Source organism: Falco biarmicus, chromosome 8 (assembly GCF_023638135.1).
Source record: "Falco biarmicus isolate bFalBia1 chromosome 8, bFalBia1.pri, whole genome shotgun sequence".
NCBI lineage: Eukaryota > Metazoa > Chordata > Aves > Falconiformes > Falconidae > Falco > Falco biarmicus.
In genome coordinates, this window is record NC_079295.1 from 59,886,698 (window position 1) to 59,908,790 (window position 22,093).

The following is a 22,093-nucleotide window of genomic DNA, read 5'->3' on the forward strand; positions in this document are numbered from 1 at the left end:
TCTTGCTTTTGCTCTCCCAGCCACAATATGGCAAGAGGAGGACAGCACTGATAGCTCAGACACCATATACCCACTCACCCTGTGGGGAGGCAGTGGAGCATAACGGATTCTCTTGTACTCTGTGTGAGAGTTTTGCCCAGCCTGGCTGGCGTCAAGGGCTTCCATAGTTTCCCTGCATTCTCAGCCATCTGCATCCAGCAGGGAATGGCTGTGGCCCTGCCACACCTCACAGCACCTGCAATAAAACCACTGACCACTGTGCTAATGGCGAAACTGAGACACATTGCAGGAGAAATTGTCACAGCCCCTTGGTAAGACCCTGAGAGAGCAGCTGGGGCTCACCCCATTCCTGCCCTAAGGTCCCTGTGTTTTTTTGGTCCTTCATCTTCTGCTGAGTAATGATGGAAACAAAGGCACTCATAGGCAGGTGAGCAGAACTGCTGCATGTGGGGAAGAGTTGCTGAATCCAGGAGAAATGCCAGATCTCCGCCAGCTGCTAGGATGGTTTGCCAGGAGGGTGTCTGTGCAGGCAGAAAGGGCACATGACCACTGCCTGCACCCTGGGAAGCTGAGGCAGCACCAGGCAGGGCTGCAGTGGCGTTTTTTAGTGGTAGCCTCACAGGAAGAAGGAAAAGGGATGCTGGAGAGTTGTAGCCAGAGCAGTCAGGGTGGAGGACATCAGGGTGCCTGGAGGAAGCCAGGTCCTGCAGCCCTGTGCAGGCTGTTGCTGAGCCAGGGATGCCAGAGAGCTCTCCATCACATGCAAGTGCACTGTGGCCCTGTCAGGAAGCAGAGGCCCATGAATTATGAGCACTGTCTCCCAAGGCCACCGTATTCCTGCCTAGCATAGCTCCAGAGGATGCAGGAGGCTTCTTTCTAGCTTCCTGTTGTTTACACAGCTCACTGCTGTGCTCACCTCGCCAAGCGCTCTGCCCTGCATTGCCAGCGCGTGCCCTTGCCCCTGCTCTCAGGCTCTCAGCTCCCCACTGCTTCCCTGTCACCATAAGCCTTCTCTCTTCACACCTCCCACCCTGGATTTTGGGCAGACCCTCCAATCTTCCTGCCCCATCTGCATTTCTGGAGCACCCTGCAGGCTGCAGCATCTGGGGTCCCTGACAGATCTCGGCACTTCCTCCCACACGCCTGTTTCAGCCCAAACAGGTACCACCCTGCCCTGTCAGACACCAGCAGCATCTCTACTTGCGATGTTTCTCTCCTGGTATTTATTGAATCAGGGGTAGCAGGAGCACCCTTGGGTGCTGCACTGTGTGCTCTCCAGGCCAGCATCCAGCCAGTCTGTGATATCCCTGACTCAGTCCCAAGCAGGGGTTTAAGACCTTGTTGCTGAGCAAAGGCATCAAGAACTTCCTTTGGCACACACGAACCAATTTCACTTCTGCCTTTCTCCACCATTAACATGAAACCACAGGCCTGGGGGTGAAGACACTGCCTGGGACACAAGTATCTGTTCCCTGCCTCAGTTTTCACATTTATAGGTGTTTGCCTCACTCATGATTGCAGAGCACCCTTATAAAGCACATCAGAACTGTGTGTAACCAAAAGACCTGGGAAATTGTGCAGCGATAGAGGACAGGGGCGTCAATTCTCAGACACAAAGCTATTTTTGCCACCTTTTCCCAGCTGACCTTCTCTCTGTCTCTCTCCTCTTTCTCCTGCTCCTCCCCTGCTGCTGGATTAGCAATAGCAGGCACCGGGCAGCAAGGCGTCATCAGCGGGACCGGATGCCCGAGTGCAAGGACTGGAAAGATGTGTCGCAGCAGGACGCAGTGAACCCCATCGAGAGCATTGACACCTGGGTGGAGTTCGTGGAGGGGCGGAACAAGGTGAGGCTGTAGCCCCAAGCCTGTCCAGGAGCAGGGAGATGCAGACAGCACCCTCAGACTGGTCCTTTGTAATCAGCCAGCAATAGTGGCCTGGAAAAAAGCCTGGCAGAGACAGATTTGGGGAGGGCTTCACACCTCTGCTGCTAAAGTAAACCATCAGCGGCTGTTCCCAGCTCTGGGGCTCGGCAGTACCAGGCAGCCCCAGGGCCAGGGAGAGCTGTCATCTTTGAGAAATCACCCTGCGTCCAGAGAGGCTCCCTCTGGGGCTGACTGCGCAGAAGGATTTACACTGGTTGCTGTTGAACACAGGGCACCCAGCTGGGGAGGGCATGGGGAGCGTGTGCTGGGGGGGATCCCATGGCCATTTCTGAGCACTCTTGTGTGAGCTGTTCCAGGACAACCAAACCCCACAGAGCAGCCTGGGCAGCTGAGAAGGTTAAGCAGGAGTCACAAACTGACCAGGAAATCTCTGGCCTTGGGAACATGCAAGTGTGTGGTGGGTCTTTTCATCCAACTGTCCCCATCCCAGGGGGGTGAGGGTGGTATGGAGATGCTGGCATCCAGCCGCTGCAGATTTATGAGTGAGAGCACGTGTGCCCCACAGAGCCCACTTCTCCATCACAGCATTTCCTCTCTGGAAAGAACATCTCTCCCTCATTGCAGCATATGACCTGCAAACAGCCAGACACCGCTTTTGCTGCCTGTTTCTGTGTCTGTCTCTCTGGTAGCTGTGAGTGTCAGGTCTGGACCGTGACGGGGTTCCTGTTCCCACTGGTGTCGGGCACCAGCCGCTCACAGAGGGATGCAGAACAAACAAATGGGCCCCTGTTTCCGAAAGTCACTTCCTGTTTTCCTACACACCTCCAAAGGCACTTCCCGTTCCCTGGCCTGGCCAGGAGGAGTTCATCACTCTGCCAAAAGGGTGGCAGAGGCAGATGCTTCTCCTTCCCAAGCAGCCAAAGCTCCTTCGTAGAGGGTCAGAGACTGGCGTCCCTCAAGGAGGCAAACAGGGGTGGTGGGAGCTCCTGGGTGAGAAGCCCTTGTGTCCCCTTCCAGATGTGTCTCTCATCTTGGTCGCTTTTGATCTTTCCCTTTTTTCCTTATTCTCTTCCTCCTGTTCCTCAGCTGTGTCCTTGTCATTCCATCTATTTGGTTGTAACTGTCCTGGAGGTTCAACTTAGGTTGTGCAGCCCAGGGATGTGCAAGAGCTCTGTGAGAAGAGAGCTCTTCCATTTGTGATGGGATGTTATGTCCTCTTTCTCTGCTTTCTCTCCCTCTCCTCCTTTCTGTCTGTCTTCTCTTACCATCCTCCTGTTTTTTATTCTGTCCAGAAAGGCCGAAATGAGCCACAGTGTGTGCAGTGCACAGCCACGCACTGCAGACAGCAGGATGATGCCAAATCCAGAAACCCCAACTCAAACATAACGGTGCACATTAGAAGGAAAATCCCCAAGAAACAGGAAAAGCAACGCACAAAAGTGCCAGCAATAGGGTCACTTCAGCTGTATTGAATAACCCCAAGAAACGGAAAAGGCAATGCACAAAAGTACTAGTAATAAGGTCACTTCAGCTGTGTTGAATATGCACTGAATGAATGACTGTTCCTTCTGATTAACACAAGCTAATACATTGCCACTTAGAACGGAAATGCTTCCCAAAGTCTATGGGATGAATAGTAAAGGTAAAGTAGTTTCCCTGTAGGAATGCTTTTTTTTTTTTTTTTTTTTTCTCCATTTTAAACATTGTTCCATTAGAGGGATTTTTGCATGTAATGAACTTGTCATTTAAACTGGGAAGGAGGAGAAACCTGTGCTTTAAACTTCAGATCTCCTCTAAGGGGAGTGCTTGTAACATATTTGGCAGCTCACACATGTGCCGTGTGAGACAGAAGGAGGAGAGCTGCCTTACTCCCCAGCTGCCTTTCCTGGCTTATTTGGAGGCAGCATCTCCTGGGTTTGTGCTCCCAGGGCAGCAGCCTGGCTCTTTGCCCAATCTCAGTCATGTCTTACTGGAAGGAGGGAGGGTGAAGCTTTTAGGACTGTGTCTATGTACACCTGGAGTTTAAGGACAGAAGATGACAACTCTTCCTGAAGTAGTGAGAGCTGGGATGCTTTCACAGGTTTGATTTCCTTACAGATAAAAGGAGTGCTTGCAGGTCTGTAAATACCTGTAAAATCCACTGAACTCTGTGGGACACTAAGTAGTCATTTAACTGCAGAGGGCTCAGGGAATCAAAGCCTTGGTATTTTTTTCCTTTCTCTCCGCTGTATAAGCTTGGCAGGAGCTTAGCCTACCCCTCAACCCTGCATCTTGTTCATGTCCCCCTTGCTGGGCACAGGCCTGTCCCCATGGTGGCGACCCAAGGGGCTTAGCTCCCAATGGAAAGCCATCTATGCTGGCTGGGCTCTGCAAAAAAGGAGCAGAGATCAGGAATAAATCCACGTCACTGTTGCTAGAGCTAGCAGATGAGGCTTAAAATGCACAAAGGGCTACGGAATAAGGGGCTATTTTTGCATAAACTTTTCCCAGGTACAGCTGCCACCTGGGGCCAGGCTCACTGTGTGCTTTGCTGTCTGCCAGAGAGCAGCACTGATGCTGCTTCTCTTCCCTTTTGCTCTTCCTAACTCCTTATGCTCTCTCCCTCCATCAGACAGTCAGCAAACTGGCCATCCAGGAGGCCAACGTCTCAGTCATGTACAAGTGTATTGCCTCTAACAAAGTGGGTCGAGACGAGCGGCTGATCTACTTCTACGTGACCAGTAAGTACTGCAGATGTCCCCTTGACATGCATCAGCCGAGCTCTCTGCTTGAAATAGGCAGGTCCCTAGACCTGTCAGGTGCTGTCATTCGCAGCTAGCACCTTCAACAGTGGCTAGGAAGCCAGCAGGAAAGCAGGGCTGCTCCAGAGCTCTGCTGAGTGGCAAAAACCTGGAACACTGGCAACAGACAGCACAGGCAGGGTTTGGCAGGCAGACCTGGGAATGAACCGGTGCTGCCTGTGTCTAGGTCCTGGAGAAGCCCTGGCAGGTCCTGGGCTGGGGACATCCTGGGCTGGGCATGTGCCTGGTCCAAGAGCATCCTCTAGTGGCACTGCCCGCCCTGCTCCCAGGGAGGGTCGTGCTGGCCCGAGCCCCCCCAGCAGTGTCCCCACGGGATTTTGGTGGTGGGAGGAAGCCGAGTTTGTAGAAGCCAAAGCCCAGTAGCGTGGGCTGGAGTCATGACCCGTCAGGGGCTGCATAAGCTTCCTGCCAGTGGTACCCCATGCTGGCAGGAGTCTGTCCCTGTCTGCTGGGGACAGGGAGCCCAGCAAGGGCACAGCAGGGGCTTATCTTTGTGCCTGTCTGAACAGACCCCAGAAGCCAGGGCTCATGAGCCTCATACATAGCACCTGTACTGTAAGAGCCACCAGCTTCTGCGGAGGCAGATGAACAGCATCTTGTCCAGCCTGGCTGTGTAACTGTCGGCACATGTAAAAGCAGGTACATGTGCAACCCAGGATGCTGCAGCTGAGCTGAGAGTCGTAACAGCCTAATTCAGACCTCCCAGACTTGTTACACTTGTGACCCCTCTTAATTTGACCGCGGGACTTCAGCATATCCCGTAGCACTCACTGGGCTTAAGCTGTCGATTGCTAGCAGTTTGCGTGTCACAGTTCTGCTCTCGATCAGTTTCCTTTACCCTGGCTGAGGACAGGGGGGTCTCAGAGAGCTGAGCCCAAGGAGACAAGTTCATTGTGTCTGGCAGCTCAGCCATAAAAACTCATTCACATGTTCATTTCCTTCCTGAAAGCCATTCCAGACGGGTTCGAGATTGAGTCCCAGCCCTCGGAAGAGCCCATAGAAGGGCAGGACCTACAGCTGAGCTGCAATGCGGACAATTACACCTATGAGAACCTGCAGTGGTATCGGCTGAACCTTTCCAAGCTCCATGACGAGGAAGGCAACCCCCTCGTGCTGGACTGCAAGAATGTCCACCACTATGCCACCAAGATGCAGGGGGAGCTGCGCTTCCAGCCTGACTCCAACGATGCAACCTTGCTGCTCACCATCCCCAACATCTCCCTGGGCGAAGAGGGAGACTACGTGTGTGAGGTGCAGAACAGGAAGACCCGGGAGAAGCACTGCCACAAGAAATACATCTCTGTGCAGGGTGAGGGTCCACAGGGCAGGCGGGAGTGACAGAGGAGAGCTGATGCTCTTGCTGCCATCAGCTTCCCAGTCTTGTCCCCAGGGGAAGCCACACAATCAAGCTAAACTCAAGGTGGCAAAGGCAGGGCACCTGGGTTCTCAAGACACCCTTCAGCAGGGGTCAGAGACCCAAAGCCCCCCAGGAACACAGATATTCTTTTGATCAATCAGTTTCCCGTTTTCCCCTCCTCCTCTTTGTGCTGCTCCTCCAGCCCTGGAGATTCCTCGCCTCAAGCAGAACCTGACAGACATTTGGGTGAACATCAGCGACTCCATAGAGATGCGCTGTAAGGTGGATGGCAACCACGTTCCTGAAATCAGCTGGTACAAAGACGAGAAACTGGTTGAAGAAGTGTCAGGTACAGTGAGCTGGGGATGAATCAAAGGCAGGGCATCATGTCCAGCAGCTGGAGAGCTGAATACTGCTGGGTTCTGGGAGTTGCTGTACCCAGGCAAAGGCAGCCATTCTCTGAATTGGCTGAACTCTAGTCTTAGTCATGTTCTATCCCAGTTTGACGCAGTCTGGTTGGCCAAGTCTATGCCCTAGGGCCTGGCTCAGCACTGTCTGTGCATGTGCACATTCAGCTGGAGAGCAGAGAGAGGTAAATCGTTCATCTTCATACTCTCAGCCCAGTGCCTGGCAGCTGTGTTCATGGAGGGACCAACCCAGGTCCCGTGGAAGGAGCATGGGAGGGATCCAGGCACATTGCAGAGGGAAAGGAACAAGCCCTGACACACCAGCTGGACAGCCTGGCACCATCCCCGCCCCGCCAGCACTGTCTGCGGGGGTTTCATCCCCTCCATACACTGCCTGGGGAAGGTCCCTCCAGGGTATTTCTGGGCCATCAGGCCACAGAAGAGAGCATCTGCCAGCTGGTGCAATTTCACTCTGCCATCTAAAATAAACTGGGCAAAAAATAGGAGCCTTATTTTAAGTTTGAATGAGTCCAGCATACTAATCCCCCCTCCCTGTGAGTGACCACCACAACCCTCCATGCCTTACAGGGATTGACCTGGCAGACTTCAACCAGAAGCTGAGCATTCAGAGGGTGAGAGAGGAGGATGCTGGGCTCTACCTGTGCAGTGTCTGCAATGCTAAGGGCTGCGTGAACTCCTCGGCCAGCGTCTCTGTGGAAGGTACCAGCAGCCACGACACCCCTGGGGATGAAGAGGTGGAGTAGGAGTGTGGCCAAGGTCCCATGCCTCTTCCCTGTGACACTGAGCAGCAGGAGGCAGTCAAAGCCCCTAGGCCTGGCTGGTAGCATGGTGCTCTCACAGGAGGATGTATAGTCCAGAGCATGTTTAGCTCAGGCAAACACACCTCCCCAGTCTCCCCACATCCTGAAGCAGGCTATAAGGGGTGGCCGAGCTGGGGCATGGAATGAGAATCTCTGAAGCTGCAATTTCCCTCCCATCCCACAGGCTCTGATGACAGGACCAATGTGGAGATTGTCATCCTGATTGGGACTGGTGTTATCGCTGTTTTCTTCTGGATCCTCCTTATTCTCATCTTCTGTAACATCAAAAGGGTATGTGATTGTCTCTGTCCCAGGGCAGGGGAGGTGATGTAGCAGGGCTTGGGGCAACACCATTGCGGTGATATGGGGCTGTATGACAGCATCTGCTAAAAAGAGGTCATTGAGAGCTGCTTCAAGCGCTGTCACCACCAAGGACAGGGTGTACAAGGGCTGTGGTAAAGGAGGTGACAGGGAATGGCTTTTGCCAGGGGGAGGCAGGTCAAGGCAGGCAAAGGAACCAAATCCCCTCTGGGAGTCAGCACCCAGTACAGGCAGGGCATCTCCTCACCCTTTGTGTTGGCTGATTCCTGCAGCCTGCCCACGCAGACATCAAGACAGGCTACCTCTCAATCATCATGGACCCCGGTGAGGTGCCTTTGGAGGAGCAGTGCGAGTACCTGCCCTATGATTCCAGCAAGTGGGAGTTCCCGCGAGACCGCCTGCGCCTAGGTGAGCTGGACTCCCTCCCTGCCACTGCGTGCAGTAGCCAGCATTTCCCACCAGGTTTCTCACCTCTGTATTTAATGCCTTCTCTCTGCCTCAGGCTTCCCCTCTTCTTCCCCAGACTGTCCCTAAAGCCCAGCTGTGCCTGGGAAATCTCTTTGGGTCTGACTCTATGGACAGGTCTGAGCCAACTGTAAGCCCAGACTCTCCCAGTGTACCCACACAGGCATCACTGAGACCAGAAGACCTCTGGGCATGCTTTAAAACACATCCCCATATTCTCCAAGTGGCAATCTGGACAGAACACACAGTCCACAGCAGGTACCACAAGCTCCAGACCCAAGACTGCATCCATTATCCTCCTCATGCTGAGATACCCACCTGCAGTCTCTTGCCTCTGTCTGGAAGAGTTAAAAGGGCTGCAGACTGCCTTTGAGGCACAGAGCACTGGCATTAGCCCTGGTTGCTCTGCTGCAAGGTGTCACGTTTACCTTGCCCATACGCTCTGCTTAAGGGCAACAAACAGCCCCTCACTTCTGCAGGGCCATTTCCTTCCTCTGCTTTGTCCATGCCAGCTCTGCCTCAGTTCCTCCCATCATCCTTTCTCTTATTCTCACTGACAAAGCAAGCAGCCACCTGGGAAGGGCACACGTTCCACTCCTTCCTTTTCCTTTATGATGTTTGTTCTTTCTTCTTCCCATGGTTTCCTGTTGGGATTTTTGTTTTTTCATTCCATTCTGCCTGTGCTGCACCTGCCTTCCTTCACACTGCCTCTCTCCTTGCTCATAGGTAAAGTCCTGGGTCACGGTGCCTTTGGGAAAGTGGTGGAAGCATCAGCATTTGGGATCAATAAAAGTAACAGCTGTGAGACCGTAGCAGTCAAAATGCTGAAAGGTATGTGGACAGTGAAGCAGAATATGCAGTCTGTGTAGACAGCAAAGAATGAGGCACCTGCCAGGGAATATCCACCCTGTAAATACCTGTCTTTTGCATAAAGCATTTGTTAAAACTCTGGAAAAAATGTTTTGTCTCCCACAAGCACTCCTGGGTGCTTCTGCATAAGCCAGCCCTGAACTAGAGGAGAGGAGCTGGAGCCAGCCTTTTAATTTATGGCTTCTTGGTCTCAACACAGTTGATCCTCTTGGCCTCCCCTCATGGATGCTTTAGCCCCATTCAGCTGCACTGGGAGGCAAGTGGCAGAATAGACAGCAGGAACTTGAGGAGGTCGGCTTTCGAGGAAATTTACCTTGTCTGCAAAGGCAAAGAATGAAATCTGTCTCAAAGGACGAACAAGAATCCAAACCCCCTCTTTGGCAGGTCACTAAAAGAAGTGTTTCTTTCAGTTGCCTTCTTCCAAATGTGCCTGTATTTTGTGTTTATGGGCCAGGTTCGGACCTGGGTAAGGAAGCAGGTTGCAGTTCTTACCCAGTTCTGAGGGCTAAATTGGCTTTGCACCCAAAGCTTGGTCAATCCAGAGTGAAATTTTAAGCTTTTATAGCCACACTTTCAGACAGGCACCCAAAACATTATTTTGCAGTTTGGCACCCAACAAAATACCGAGGCAGTCTCTGGCCGGCAGTGACCTGTATGTGGAAACCAAATCATGGCCCATCTCAGCAGTACTTATCACTGCAAGTGTACAAATGATCTGCACAGAAATCGCAGAGGGCATCCTGGACATGCAAATTTGCTTCACAGTCCTTTAAGGCATGGCTCTCAGCTGGCCCATCAGTTGCAGCTCACAAGGATGCTTCTGTCTCAGGCTAAATTTACCAACTCTTAAGTAATGCAAAATGCATGTGGGGAAGCCAAGAAGTATGAAAAAGGCACACAAAACCACAGAACACCCTGAGGGTAAAACAGAGGATCAAGAGTTGATGTGAATTAGGCACTCAGAGAGAAAATGCAGTACAGAGAGCTGGCCAGGGCACAACACTGTTTGCTATTGGAGAGGAATCATAAAAAGATATTCTGGGTTTGAGCTGAGACAGCTCCTATCTTCAGTCATGATCAAAAGACTCAGATGCCTTTTGTTTCTAATTTTCCTTCACATTGTTTTACAGCTCTTTATCTCTGTTCTAAGGCCAAAAGGGCAAAGATTCAAGTGTGTAAGCCTCAAGTCATCTGTTTCCCCACACAACTATCACAGAGAAAAATCTGTCGGGCACAGGTTATGTTGTCCTTTGCTCTGGGTGCCTGCACCTGGAGGGAGCACCCTACTCATTACAGCAGGGATGTGGGATCTCCAGACAAAGCTCTGACATTTCACATGGAAACATGCAATAACAAAATGTACCAAGACTCTGGGGTCACAGCCTTCTCAGCAAGACTCACATTAACACTCTGCTAGAAGAAGGGTGGCGAGGGGGAGTGAAATGCCGCGAGGAGGCATGGTGATGTGGCATGTCTGTGTTTCCAGAGGGAGCTACCGCAAGTGAGCACAAGGCACTGATGTCAGAGCTGAAGATCCTCATTCACATCGGGAATCACCTCAACGTGGTGAATTTGCTGGGTGCCTGTACCAAACCCAATGGTAAATATTTCAGAGCAACAGACTCTGCCTGCTCCCAGAGATCAGTGCTTGTCCCCTTGTGTCCTTTCTGCTGGCCACGTGTGCCACCACAGGGGTATGTGGGGATGTTATCAGTGTGTCTGTGTGCATTTAGGACAGGTGCCACAGCTCAGTGGGGCCGCACGTGACATAAGTCAGGGCAAATTCTGACCATCCCAAGCCCTTACCTCTTCCCCTGATCTTTGGTGTCTTCTCACCAGGTCCACTCATGGTTATTGTTGAGTTTTGCAAGTATGGAAACCTCTCCAACTACCTGCGGACCAAGCGGGAAGGATTCAGTCCTTACAGGGTAAGTGTCTTCCTTTGACCCTAGAGACCTGTCCCATGTCTAGGGAAGGAAGATGTTTAGTGTGAAATATGATCTGACAATGGGACAAAGACACCCTCTGTCTAGCAGCAGATCAACTTTACACAGTGATCTGGGTTCACATGCCATCAGGGAAGTAATTTCTTTCTGCAAGGGAAGATAGGTGCTTCCAGGCCAGAATTACATTCCAAGAACAGGAAAAGACTGTGCAGCTTGTGGGTGCAGGGGTTACAATGTGTGGTGCCTCCTGAGGGTTTTGGTTTGGTCTCCTTGCCAGGAGAAGTCTCCCAGGCTGCGTATTCAGGTCCAGTCCATCGTGGAGGCAGTGAGAGCAGACAGGAGAAGTCGTTCCGGGACTAGCGACAGCGCTATCTTCAACCGCTTCCTGATGCACAAGAACCAGACAGCACAGCCAGTCCAGGAAGGTAATACTCCAGCCTCAGCAGCAGCTCCTCACCTGGCCCACCAAAAAAATGCCAGACTTGGCTAGCTTGGGGAATGGGTAGAGCATGACACTGGCAAGTTAGGACCCAGCCCTGCAGCTGATCACTCCACTGTGGCATGGCAATTCCCTGAACAAGGCTACTAGAGTCGTCTGTTGTCTTGTAATAGTCTCAAAACTCAGAAGAGAGGGTTAAATCCCCTTGGATTTTTTTAGCCTAAAGAAAGAGATTTGAGGGGGATCTCAGTGGGTCCTCCCTAGGACAGGAATGACGAGCTGACCCTCAGAGTCCCTTCCAGCCCTGTTCCCCACATCCCTGTCTGAATGACATGTGCTGGAGGCTGGGCTCATTCTCCTCACACTTGAGCAGGTCCCTGCCATGTGCTTTCTGCCACCTAAGCAGAAAATCCTAGAGGGGAGCTGGTTACTCCAGTTAGCACTGAGGACTAGCTGTATCTCACCAAGGGGCTGGCTGTATCCCACAGTCCTGGAGAAACGGAAGAATGACAAAAGACCTCTCTCTCACTGTGTAATCATTTTCTTGTACTCCCGGACAGTGGATGACTTGTGGCAAAGTCCCTTGACAATGGAAGACCTGATATGCTACAGCTTCCAGGTAGCACGTGGCATGGAGTTCCTGGCGTCCCGAAAGGTGAGTTCACCCTTTCCTTCACTCCCCTCTTCTTTTGCACATGCCTGATCAGAGAAGGCCTGCCTACAGCCACTTCACAGGTGACACACAGAGAGGTTCAGTGACCCTGCCTCACACTTCTCAGGAAGTCTGAGGTAGCCCTGCATGCACAAAGATGGGAAATTAGTCCTCTTGTATTTCACCCTCTCCTTAACCACCTCCTTTTGCAATTGTTATCCTTCCCACTTCTACCATTCCCGCATTACAGCTCAGGTTCACAAGGGAAGGGGGGTGCTCCACACTTTCTGATGGTGGGTGCTATCCCTCTGATTTTTCCCCTTCCTCTTTGTGTGCCCTCAGTGCATCCACAGAGATCTGGCAGCTCGCAATATCCTGCTGTCGGAGAACAACGTGGTAAAGATCTGTGACTTTGGCCTGGCCCGGGACATCTACAAGGACCCTGACTACGTCAGGAAAGGCAGTGTGAGTGCCATCTTCTCAAACCCTATACAGATTAGGCCCCCTTGAGGTGTTCATAAACTACTCTCGGGATGGAATAAACTGAGGAGAAGATGAAAAAGGAGGAGTGGAACCACTTGTGTGGCTGGGACCAGGAACTGTTGGTCCAGTGATGTATGTGCTCTCCTCCTCTACCACCAGCAGACATCTATCTCCTTCCTTCTGCCCCTCAGCTTGTCGTTAACTTACTCTTGTTTCTTTATACTCTTTCCTCTTCCTTTCGGTGTCTCCATCTCTCCCTCTGGCCTAACCAAACCTCCATTTCTCCATGGAGAGAGGAGCAAGACTATCGGCTCTGATTTCCATTCATCCCTTTCATCCTGTTGCTACAAGAAAGGCTGTCCTGGGAGATGTCCCTGACTGAATGTTTGTGCCTTGCCTCTCCCTCCTGCAGGCCCGTCTGCCTCTGAAGTGGATGGCTCCAGAGAGCATCTTCGACAAGGTCTACACCACCCAGAGTGATGTCTGGTCCTTTGGGGTCCTCCTCTGGGAAATATTCTCACTAGGTGAGTGCTAATGAGGGTCACATGCTGCTGAGGAAGACCTCCATTCCCATGTAACGGTTTGGTGGGTGAGTCTCAGCAGAAGGCCTTGACCCTCTGAAGCACACCAAAGGAGTGATGGGAAGAGACATCGATGTAGGCAGAAAAAACATGGAGGCCACATCCACCCACAAACAGTGATGGGGAGATGGGCATGCAGAGGTGGCCTCCAGCTCACTGAGGCAGAGAAGCCTGCCTCAGGCAGCATCAAGGACTTGGGCTGTGTATGAGAAGTGATCACAACTCCCAGTGTTTTGGGAGGAAAGGCAGTCTCAGGACTGGTTTCTGATGGCACATTTCGTGTTCCCACTACTCTTCAAACATCCTTTAGGGGCATCTCCATACCCTGGAGTCCAGATCAATGAGGAGTTCTGCCAGAGGCTCAAAGACGGTACCAGGATGAGAGCCCCAGAGTACGCCACAGCAGAAATGTGAGTCAGAAACCTCATGGATCCCAGCACAGGGCAGGACAGGCCCCTTTGTGGGATGCAAAGGCCTTTCAGCCAGGGTGGGGAATGAGCCAACGCATTCTTCACTCCAGGCAGCTGCCTGGAGGGCAAGCCAGATGGTACCCTTGCATACCCATGCTGGGATGGGTCTGCAAGTGGGCAATGTGCTTTCCCACTCTGAAGGGTATCAGAGGTGTCCGAATTAGCTCTTTGTGCACTGTTATACTCAGAGCATAATGAACGAGGGATCCCTTCCAGTAGGTCTACATGGCCAGTGGGCTGGGGAGTGCCAAGCTTTCCTTCACAGTGCAGGTGCATGCTGTCCCAGTGGGCACAACGTGGATGTGAGCTGCAGAGTGGGGTATGAGGGGTTTTCTGTGCTATAAAACCAGCATCTCTTCTTGGCAGTTACCGTATAATGTTGAGCTGCTGGCACGGCGATCCCAAGGAGAGACCAACTTTCTCTGACCTGGTGGAGATACTGGGGAACCTTCTTCAGGAAAATGTCCAGCAGGTGAAAACTTCTCTGTGTCCTTGCTCAGCTCCAGACAGCTCTTTCTTCTCCCGCTGCTAGCTCCCTCACTTTGCTGTCCTCTGATGCCCTGGCCAATGCAATACCTTTGCGCAGGCCAAGGGATAACAGTGTTTCCTGGATCAGAGAGGTCTGTTTCCCAGAGCTGCTGGAGAGCTCATTTCTGTGGTAGCCCTCTAGCTGCATCCTAATATAGCTCCACTTCCTGCAGGGCGGGTGCCCTCTCAGTCGTCATTACAGTATTTCGATCCTAATCCCCAGATGATTTTTTTAAATTTTTCAGCTGAGTCAAGGTCCTAGCGCTCCCGCCTCCCACACGCCTGCATAATGAAAACCAGGACTTCACCAGGGTTTCTGAAACTCTACCCTTAGATTTAAATGTCAGGACCATGTGAACCAAACAATTGTTCCATTACAGCAGTCAGACATACAGATTTCTTTGAAGCTATTACTAATCACTGCCATGCAGTAACTCACCAGGACTTTTAACTGCGATGAGCATGCAGCTCTGATTTTAACATTTTCTTGATGTTCCGTTTCAGAAAATGATAGCTAAATGCTTAAATATGTGTACTGTCTCATCCTGACGTCCCTGACTTTAACCTTTTGGCACTGGATCCCAGCACAGGCATGACTAAGCCACAGTGATGTGCCCCCAGAGCACAGTGCTCTGTCCATGTAGGCTGGAGAACTGTAGGTGCCGTAGGACTGGGTTGTTTTCCTGCTCACATGCACCTCCATGCACCGGCAACAGTTGCAGCTACTTAACACAGAGGGCACAGAAATCTCCAGCCAGATATTTTGTCCCAGAGAAACAAAAGATACAAAGCAGAAATTTTCCTCCCCAGCTCCGACAGCTTTTGCTTGTAGAGCCCTTACTTATGGGAAAGCCCTCCCCTTCTTGTAAAGCTACTCACTGTTCTTCCTACCAGGAAGGGAAGGATTACATCCCACTGAACGATTCTCAGAGCTCAGAAGATGACGGTTTCTCCCAGGTGCCTTCCTCTGCCCAGCAAAACTCAGATGAAGAGGACTTTGACATGAGGATACGCTGCCACAGCCTAGCAGCAAGGTGAATCCCCTCTGAAAAGGGCAGCAAGAGCACAGCAAGCAGCCAGAAGCCTGAGCTGTAAAGGAGCCTGAGGGATATGGGGAGAACCCAGTAGCAAAATATTGGAAAAATCCCAGGTGGTCAGGTGTGATCCAGGCATTTAGGCCATAGCATCTTGCTTATAAAAGCAAAATCACTTTCCTTTGCTGAAGAGAAAGAGGCCTTGATGTGTAAGCCTATGACATTCCTCCAGCTATGCTGCCGGAGCATCAGGTCCCACTAAAGGCGGTGTGGCCCATTAGGTAGATGAGGAAGGGTGTCAGCTGCATCTCTGCCCTTCTGCTAATGCAGGAGCTTCATCCTATCCGTTCCTAACTAACCCAAACAATTAGGCCTAGGCTTCTCATCTCTGGGGAGCTGTGATAGTGTGATGCTTGGGATCTACATGACATTATTCTGCTATTCCAAAGTGGAGAGGTAATCGGGGCTTGATTTCATCAGGAAGTCTGGGTGGTCCCCATTGCAGAAGTAGTATGGGGTTAAGAGGTCTAAGATGACACCATTGCCCTCCCAAAATCCACCATTCACCTCCCTCCCTACTTTGATTGCATGGAGAGGTTGGGTTCAGGTCCTGTTTATTCATGACACTGACTTTTGGTTTTACTGAACGCAGTACGCTTCTGTTGGCAGATACTACAACTGTGTCTCATTCCCTGGTTGTTTGACGGGAGGAAATCAGATCAGGTGTCCATCCAGGATAAAGACTTTTGAAGAGTTTCCCATGACACATACAATGTACAAGGCACACCCGGTGAGTAGCATCTGAGTGGAGTTGAGCAGGGGGCAAAGAAATGTTCAGCTGTTTCCTGACACCTTTGCTGTTAAGATCATGGAAGGAAGATCACTCCTACTCCTATCTAATGTCAGTCTGTCTGTGTCATTCCTGTTCAGACCATCCAGTCCTATGCACATTCATTTCTCCACCTGGCACATAGGGGTTTCTGTACAGCACAGCTCGTACTGCCTGACTGTGAAATAGGTTAGATCTGCAAGCAAGGGGTCTACAAAGTACCTCAGAGAAGAGCCTGCCCTTCACCCTTCTCAAATCTGTGAACATGGCCTGGTTAAGCATACTGAAATCCGGCCAGGACTAGATAAATCCAGAGTGCTTGTCTGCATCTCCCATATCTTGACCCACATGGCAGCATGCAGTAGGGATCCTTCTGGCATCTCTGAACTAAGCTGGTACTTGTATCTCCTCTAGTGGCAAAATTGAAGTCATACCTTTAGTCTCAGAGGAAAATCTCACCTCTCACAGATTTGATGGTAATATATCTTCCAGGCAGGGAGGGTTTGTTCCCACCCCACCCCCCAAAAAGAAGTGGCACTGAACTGCACACACAAATCCTACCTATGTGCTGCTTTTAAGAAGGCGCCTAAAAAAAAATCAGTTCCAGCAACACCATGGAGCATGCTGGTAAAGTGCCCCTACTTCTTTTTCCCCATCACAGATACACATGATCTCATCTCCTGAATGATTTCTCCTCCCTTCCCACTCTGATCAGTCGACAGGGATGTTACTGATAACTCCTGTTGCTTCCTTCCAGGACAATCAGACAGACAGTGGGATGGTTCTGGCATCTGAGGAATTTGAGAGGATAGAAAACCGACACAGAAAAGAAGGTGGATTCAGGTACTCCTTAAGTCTAGCCACTCAGACCTCCCTGCTGCCAAATGCACTGAGACCAGGAGGCAGCTCTCAGTCTCTCCCCATAGGGTATTCAGCAGCAGCAGGGCTCTGGGCGCTGAGCCAGAAAGGTCCGTGCACACATTAACGAGAGGCAAAACGCACAAAGAGCAGACCTGCCTGCTGCTTCCTAGGGTTTACAAATATACACTGTGCCTATTCAATGAGAATGTGTCTGTTAAGATAATGAGGCACAGTGGAGTGGTGGTGTTAATAAGACTCTTAATGCTTATTGACATTTTCTGATTAAATGTGTCAGGCCTTGTTCAAGCAGAGGCAGGTGGGATGGATGGAAACTGTGGCTGACACCTCCCTCCCCCAGCCCTGACCCATGTGGTACAGGGCCCCGATGTGGCATTGCTCTGGGATGGTACAGGCCTTAGGTCTTCCCACGTGCTGGTACTGAACCTGGCAGGTTGAGCTGGCGCTCCTGGGGCTGCAGATGTTATGGATGGTTATGTCCTTGCCCCAGGCTTGGAAACTGGGAAGGGACCTGTCCAGCTCATCTCTGCTTGGTGCCAGAGCAGGCTGGGACCTTGTCTCTGTGACAGTGTGTTGAGCGAGCCATGTCAGCCCATGTGTAGACAAGACCAGTCCCAAGCCCCTTCCTCACCTCCTCTGCCTCCCCACATCAGATCAGACTGGTCATTGTCTTTTCCCTCAGTCATAGCCCTGTGGCCTCTGCTCTTGCATCAGACTGTCTCCTGCTTCTTGTCCTTGTCCTCTTTTCCCTAAGGCACGTTCCTGTTATCTCCTACACCATGGGCTACCTGGTGTCCAGTCTCCTGGAAATCACTGCCCTTAAACCTCTCCTTGAATGTGTCCCTGCCCTCACTCTTGTGACTTCTTGCCAGTCACCTGGTGTTGGCAGGTGCTGAGATGGGGTTGCTGATTTCCTCCCACATCTTCTTCATCATCTTACTTCATTTCCTTTCCCCCATCCTGGCTGTTGGTTTGTATTAGTTTCTGTTACTCCTGCCAGGTCTAAGAGCAATTGAGGCAATGTCTCTTGTCTCTGCCTGCTCATTGGGGTCCCGACCCTTCCCTGGGCTTCCCAATGGTATCCAGAAAAGCTGAATTAACTCTGTTACCAGGTTACGTGCAGATTTTTCACAAAACATACAGGCTGTGCTTAGGTTTAGAGAGAGGCTTGGTGTTGTGCTTTGAAATGGAGGTGTAGGTCCATTCCTGCCTTTGCCCCGTGCATTAGCAGATGATGTTTCCTGAAGGTGGGATCTCCCTAAGCAGGACAGAGGCTCTCCAGGAGTGCTCAGATTGATCTTTTCTGTCTCTCTCCCTCACAGCAGTAAAGGGCCCAGCCGAACTGCAGAGCTGCCGGGGGAACAGTTGGACCTGCGGGGCAGATGTCGGCTGTTGCATGGGTCCCAAGTCGGAGGCCAGACTTTTTACAACAGTGAATATGGGGAGCTGTCAGAACACTCTGAGGACGGCAGCTGCACCCCACCTGGAGAGGGGGCCAGCCCCCCCACTCTCCACGCTTCCTTCTTCTCCGAGCAGTACTAATGGCATCAGGCCCTGGAGGCGCCTACCAAGGCATCCCCTCTCACCCTCCAGGCATGTCATCAGGGTCACCCAGAGCTTCTCTTCAACCTATGCCCAACCCCAACAGGGAACCTACTCTGAACGGATGGGGAACACCAATGTCCTTGGAACCGCAGCACGATGGCCCATGCAGCATCTCCAGCTGCAGCTTCCCCGTGCCAGGACTGGAGAGCACGCCTCACTGATTCCTCGCATTTCTTTTCTTCCTGCGGCTCAGACAGATGCATTCTGCCAGCAAGTGGGTGCCTGTGTTCAGCACTACAGCACCTTCTGCCTAGCATCCAGCCTCCACTTAGATCAGCTTCCCATTCAGAAAGCCCATTTCAGGTCAGATATAAATAGATCTGTCTTAGTCTCAAGTTTCTTCCTGGTGTGCAGCCTGAATGTTTTTCCTTGGATTGCTTCCTCCTCCTCTCTTCATGATGTCAGACGCTGAGCTGTGGAGCAGAATCAAAGGGAAGAAATCCCTAGTGGTATTAGCAGCAAGAGCAGGACATTTTAAAGAGGTATATGGAGAGATCCCGAGGGATCTTTGTAAATGTTCATGCACATTGCTCATTCTGGGTAGGTGCCAGCCTCTCCATCTCCTCTGCGAGCAACACCCACACCCCTCTCATCTCTGCTGGGGGGAAACCTGTCAATCTGCCTTATTTTAGCCATCTTAACACAGCTAGCGCTGAGTAGGTCATCAGCTGATGGCTACAGACCTCCCAGTGAGATAAACAGCAACTCTTTTTGCAGGCCCTGTGCAAAACAGGGTTTCATATGATCTGTGCCGGGAGCAGGTTCCTCACAGGTCTGCTGGTCTCACCTTCCTCTTCTGCCAGAGCAGTGCTGAGATCATTTGTTGCTCGAATGAGAAATTAAAGCAAAGCTGTGTTAATTTCAGCTGGATTCTAAACATAGAGTGAAAATGGGTTGTTTGCTGGGAGGAAAAGGATCAAAGTGGTAGGGACTGAAATGTTTATTTTCAAGTTGCTGCAAAGGTTTTGGAAACAATGGAAGGAACAGAGCTCCAGCAATGAAGTGCCCTGAGTTGCATCCCCTTGTGTGCTGGCATCACTGAGCACATGGAGGGCAGCACCTGGCCAGGGCTCATGTTCCAGTTCTCCTGGATGAACAGTTCTGCACCATGACCTTTTCTGTTGCCCTAGTTCCCTAGCTCTAAGGAGACACCCTCTGCCCAGCGTGGTCCTCTCTGGTTTCTGTTGCAGAGCCACCAGCACAGTGTACCTGCCTCTGGAGGATTGAGGAAGATTTGTTTGCTGAGGAAACATCTCATCACTTGGGCCTTTTGTTTCTAAAAGATACCATGCAAATTCAGAGCTCTGGGGAGCCTCTGCAGCCCCTCTCTGCAGATTTCTGTGCTGCTGCCTCACCACTTCCCACCTACTTCTTTCCATCCTGCTCACAAACTGAGAGCTCAGCCACAGAGCACGGTTACATCACCGCCAGAGGAGTCTGGGTGAAAAGGCTCATCTGAACAGCTTGTTATATCTTCTCCCACACTCCTGTGGCTGGCAGAGTCTTTGTACCAGGGCATCTCAGCACCACGGAGTTTCTGCTTGTGGGCCACACCTCTGTGCACAGAGCCAAGGGTTTGATTTGGACTTTTAAAAATTTATTTCCTGTCAGACGTACTGCTTTCCCAAACTGTATTTCTTTTCCAGCAGAGGGTTTCATGCGTTTCCTGATGTGAGCCTGCGAGTCCTTACGGATGACTTTCCAAGTCTTAATTATAGTTCTCCTCACAAGTGTAACAGGGAGATTTATTTAGCACATGGGAAAAGCATGCCTGTCATTCAGATTCTCTAAGCCTGTGCAGAGCGGCCAATATTGCCCTCCCTTTTCACGTCAGCAGAATGACATGGCTGCAATTTCCATGGCAAAAAAGAGGCACAAAACCAGAACAACTTGAGCCAAACTGGCTCAGGATGTGGAATTGGAAACTGCATGTGACAATGAATTCCTTGACTTCTACTGGTGTCCCCTGAAGTTGCCAGGAATTTAAGCATCTTTAAGTAATTGTTATGACTCAATAAGAATCCTCTGGCAGGAGATGCTGAACAGCCAGGCCAAGGAAGTAAGACAGCCAACAGGGTGTAGGCCAGACCAAATTCTCCTGCTCTCATCTTGCCCTGGTTTTCAAACTGGTGGTTCCCTTCACAGAAGGAAGGCTGCATGTGACCTGTGCGGCTGGGGGTCTCCGCCAGCGTTCATATGGGTGGAGGGTGACAGACAGCTGAGCTAAATTCAGGCTGCTGGCTGGGTGATATTCATCCATAGGACCCAGGCTCTCATGTTTCCAGCGCTTCACAAGCAGTTATTTGCCTGGAAACACAGCCCCATCTGAGAGAGGGCCCAAGAGAGGGCCTATAAATAAATTAATAGTTGAAAAACAGAATTCCAAAGTAGCTGCAAGTCCTTGTCCATATGTGAAGGATAGAAACGTATTAGCAAATCCCAACACTTGTAGGGCACTGGCAGGATTCCTCAGCAGAAAGGGGGCAGAGGCATCCGAGTGCCCTGGCTGTCCCAACCAGCCAGGGCAGCTGCACTCGTCTCTAGGTTCAGCTGTAAATCGCTCCCAAGCATCCTTGTGGAGAAGGGTTACTTCATTAGAGCCATTGTTAACAACCCCCTGCTTCACTCTGGGGAAGGCGCTGATGTGACATCTGATTTTTGAACATTCAAATCATTGCATTCCACAGAAGTTTATTTTCTCTCTTTTGCACTATCTTGACAGGGGGGTGGAATCAGATACTATTGTATCTGTGTCAACAGCGTTGCATGAACAATGCAGCCATGATACGAGCAAATGCTGGCTTCTCTTCAGACACTCCTGATGATGAGGAAAACGGTTGTGTGCGATAGCTGTTGAGACAATTGTACTTTCACCTTCTTAAAAGTATACTAAAATTAGAGTGTACAAACCTGACACCCTTCCCCACACTCTTGCATTATTCCTGGCATATTTTTTTTTTACAGTCTCCAGATAAGCATGAGCATGAAATGAAGCTGGTCTGTATTGGTTTTAAGATGTGAAGTAACAGTGTTGTCTGTCATTCCACAGTGACAAGGGAGTATTTCAACTTTTAAACCCCAGGGTTCAATAATTGTGCCTGCTCCGTTCACAATGCACTCCCTGTTTTGTTTTGTTTGGGCTTTTTATTGGAACTCAGCACTGAAGCTAAGCTATTTATCATCATCCTCCTTCAAAATGACTGTTGCCGCTCTGTGCACAGTCTCATTTTTCCTTACAAAGTGTTGGTGTTCAGAGGACATTCCTCCCTCATGAGAACAAAGTGTTGGGTCCCCTACTTGCAAATACACGTGTGTCTCTGAAGAAAAAAAAAACTGTGTATCAAGTAACACTTCATTTATATTGCAATATTTTAACCTGGTACCTGTTGTTGCTACAGCAGCATTCAATGTTTCAGTGGGCTGCCTTCGAAGCAAGTAGGTTACAACATGGGTTATGTGCGAGTACAAAATTGTGGTCCGTGTGTGTGAGTGTTTTGTGGGTGAGCGTGTGGGTGTTTGCACGTGAGAAGTTTTCCTACCAGTGAGCATATGTGAGTGTTTATAACTCACGTTGAGTCTAGTCTCTGGAAGTTCACGGTTATATATCAAACCAGTTAGAACACTGCTTTCTTTCCTCTCCTCCTATAGTACTTGTTATCCTTTGTCATTAAGAGTTTTGTTGTAATATCTAAATGTGAAAATGAATAAAGTCGTAACTGGCA

At 50.8% G+C, this 22,093-nt stretch overlaps 1 protein-coding gene across 2 annotated transcripts in view; it reads left to right on the forward strand.

Annotated features, from left to right (window-relative positions):
- The window catches only part of FLT4 (fms related receptor tyrosine kinase 4), a 59,803-nt gene extending 37,710 nt beyond the window's left edge, over nt 1-22,093 (forward strand). Inside the window, exons 11-30 of one of the 2 annotated variants that reach the window (XM_056349505.1) lie at nt 1,700-1,844; nt 4,495-4,603; nt 5,634-5,993; nt 6,244-6,390; nt 7,037-7,168; nt 7,454-7,560; nt 7,863-7,998; nt 8,782-8,886; nt 10,412-10,525; nt 10,765-10,853; nt 11,149-11,296; nt 11,871-11,965; nt 12,305-12,427; nt 12,858-12,969; nt 13,337-13,436; nt 13,863-13,968; nt 14,919-15,058; nt 15,728-15,848; nt 16,645-16,730; nt 18,089-22,093. In XM_056349505.1, coding sequence (XP_056205480.1) covers nt 1,700-1,844; nt 4,495-4,603; nt 5,634-5,993; nt 6,244-6,390; nt 7,037-7,168; nt 7,454-7,560; nt 7,863-7,998; nt 8,782-8,886; nt 10,412-10,525; nt 10,765-10,853; nt 11,149-11,296; nt 11,871-11,965; nt 12,305-12,427; nt 12,858-12,969; nt 13,337-13,436; nt 13,863-13,968; nt 14,919-15,058; nt 15,728-15,848; nt 16,645-16,730; nt 18,089-18,308 — 2,695 coding nt within the window. In that variant the 3' untranslated portion in view covers nt 18,309-22,093. The remainder of the gene's footprint in view (nt 1-1,699; nt 1,845-4,494; nt 4,604-5,633; nt 5,994-6,243; nt 6,391-7,036; nt 7,169-7,453; nt 7,561-7,862; nt 7,999-8,781; nt 8,887-10,411; nt 10,526-10,764; nt 10,854-11,148; nt 11,297-11,870; nt 11,966-12,304; nt 12,428-12,857; nt 12,970-13,336; nt 13,437-13,862; nt 13,969-14,918; nt 15,059-15,727; nt 15,849-16,644; nt 16,731-18,088) is intronic. The other variant, XM_056349506.1, reaches the window with a different exon arrangement.